Below are 798 nucleotides of genomic sequence, written 5' to 3'. Positions count from 1 at the left end.
CCCGGCGGTGTAGTTACTTTTAATTTTTAAACTTTTACATATTTATTGGTTTTTCAAGACAGGGTTTCTCTGTGTAACCCTGGCTGTCCTAGAAGTCTCTCTGTAGACAGGCTGGNCTCGAACACAGGGATCAGTCTACCTAGTACTGGGATTAAAGGTGTGGACCACCACTGCTCGACACTTAATTTTTCTAATTAAAAAGAAATTTTTGTTACATATGTGTGTGTGGCTGTGTGGCTTATGTGCACCATGTACCTGTGGAGGCCAGAAGAGCACATGGGATTCCCTGGAACCAAAGTTACACACACACACAATTGTGAGCCACTCTGTAGGAGCTAGGAACTGAGCCCAGTCTTCTGCCAGAGCAATAAATGACCTTAATTGTTGAGCTATCTCATATATGTACTTTTACTTAACACACTTGATTTCTTTTACCAATAAATACTGCAGTGTTTCTCATGACTGCATATTAGTTCATTGTAGGAATTTATTGAACATATCTTACTGGTGAACCTTAGTTTTCAAATCTTTGACCTAATTATAAGGCTGCCATGAACTACTCCTGTTCTAAAAGACAGTCTCAGTTAAATAATACAAGCGAATGTTAGAGGATGTGAGTACAGGTGATGTTTGTATTTAATTTTCAGGGCCATGAGCCTAAGCNATCTTGATACTGCNTATGTAACTTTATTTTCACATTTTCCTTTCTCTGTTAGTTACAAATTGTTTGCATTCATTTATTTGGGATATGTACGAATACATGCATGCAGCGGTGCCCATGTGAAGGTCAGAGAACAA

The 798-nt window shown here is 38.7% G+C and overlaps 1 protein-coding gene across 1 annotated transcript in view; it reads left to right on the top strand.

The window, feature by feature from the left end:
- Polb (DNA polymerase beta) overlaps positions 1-798 on the top strand; it is a 27,590-nt gene that overhangs the window by 3,986 nt on the left and 22,806 nt on the right. Inside the window, exon 4 of the mRNA XM_029480687.1 lies at positions 717-786. Within this exon, the coding sequence (XP_029336547.1) occupies positions 717-786 (70 nt within the window). The remainder of the gene's footprint in view (positions 1-716; positions 787-798) is intronic.

The sequence above is a fragment of the Mus caroli genome, chromosome 8, assembly GCF_900094665.2.
Source record: "Mus caroli chromosome 8, CAROLI_EIJ_v1.1, whole genome shotgun sequence".
In the NCBI taxonomy this organism is placed as follows: Eukaryota; Metazoa; Chordata; class Mammalia; order Rodentia; family Muridae; genus Mus; species Mus caroli.
This window is presented reverse-complemented; position numbering and strand designations above follow the sequence as displayed.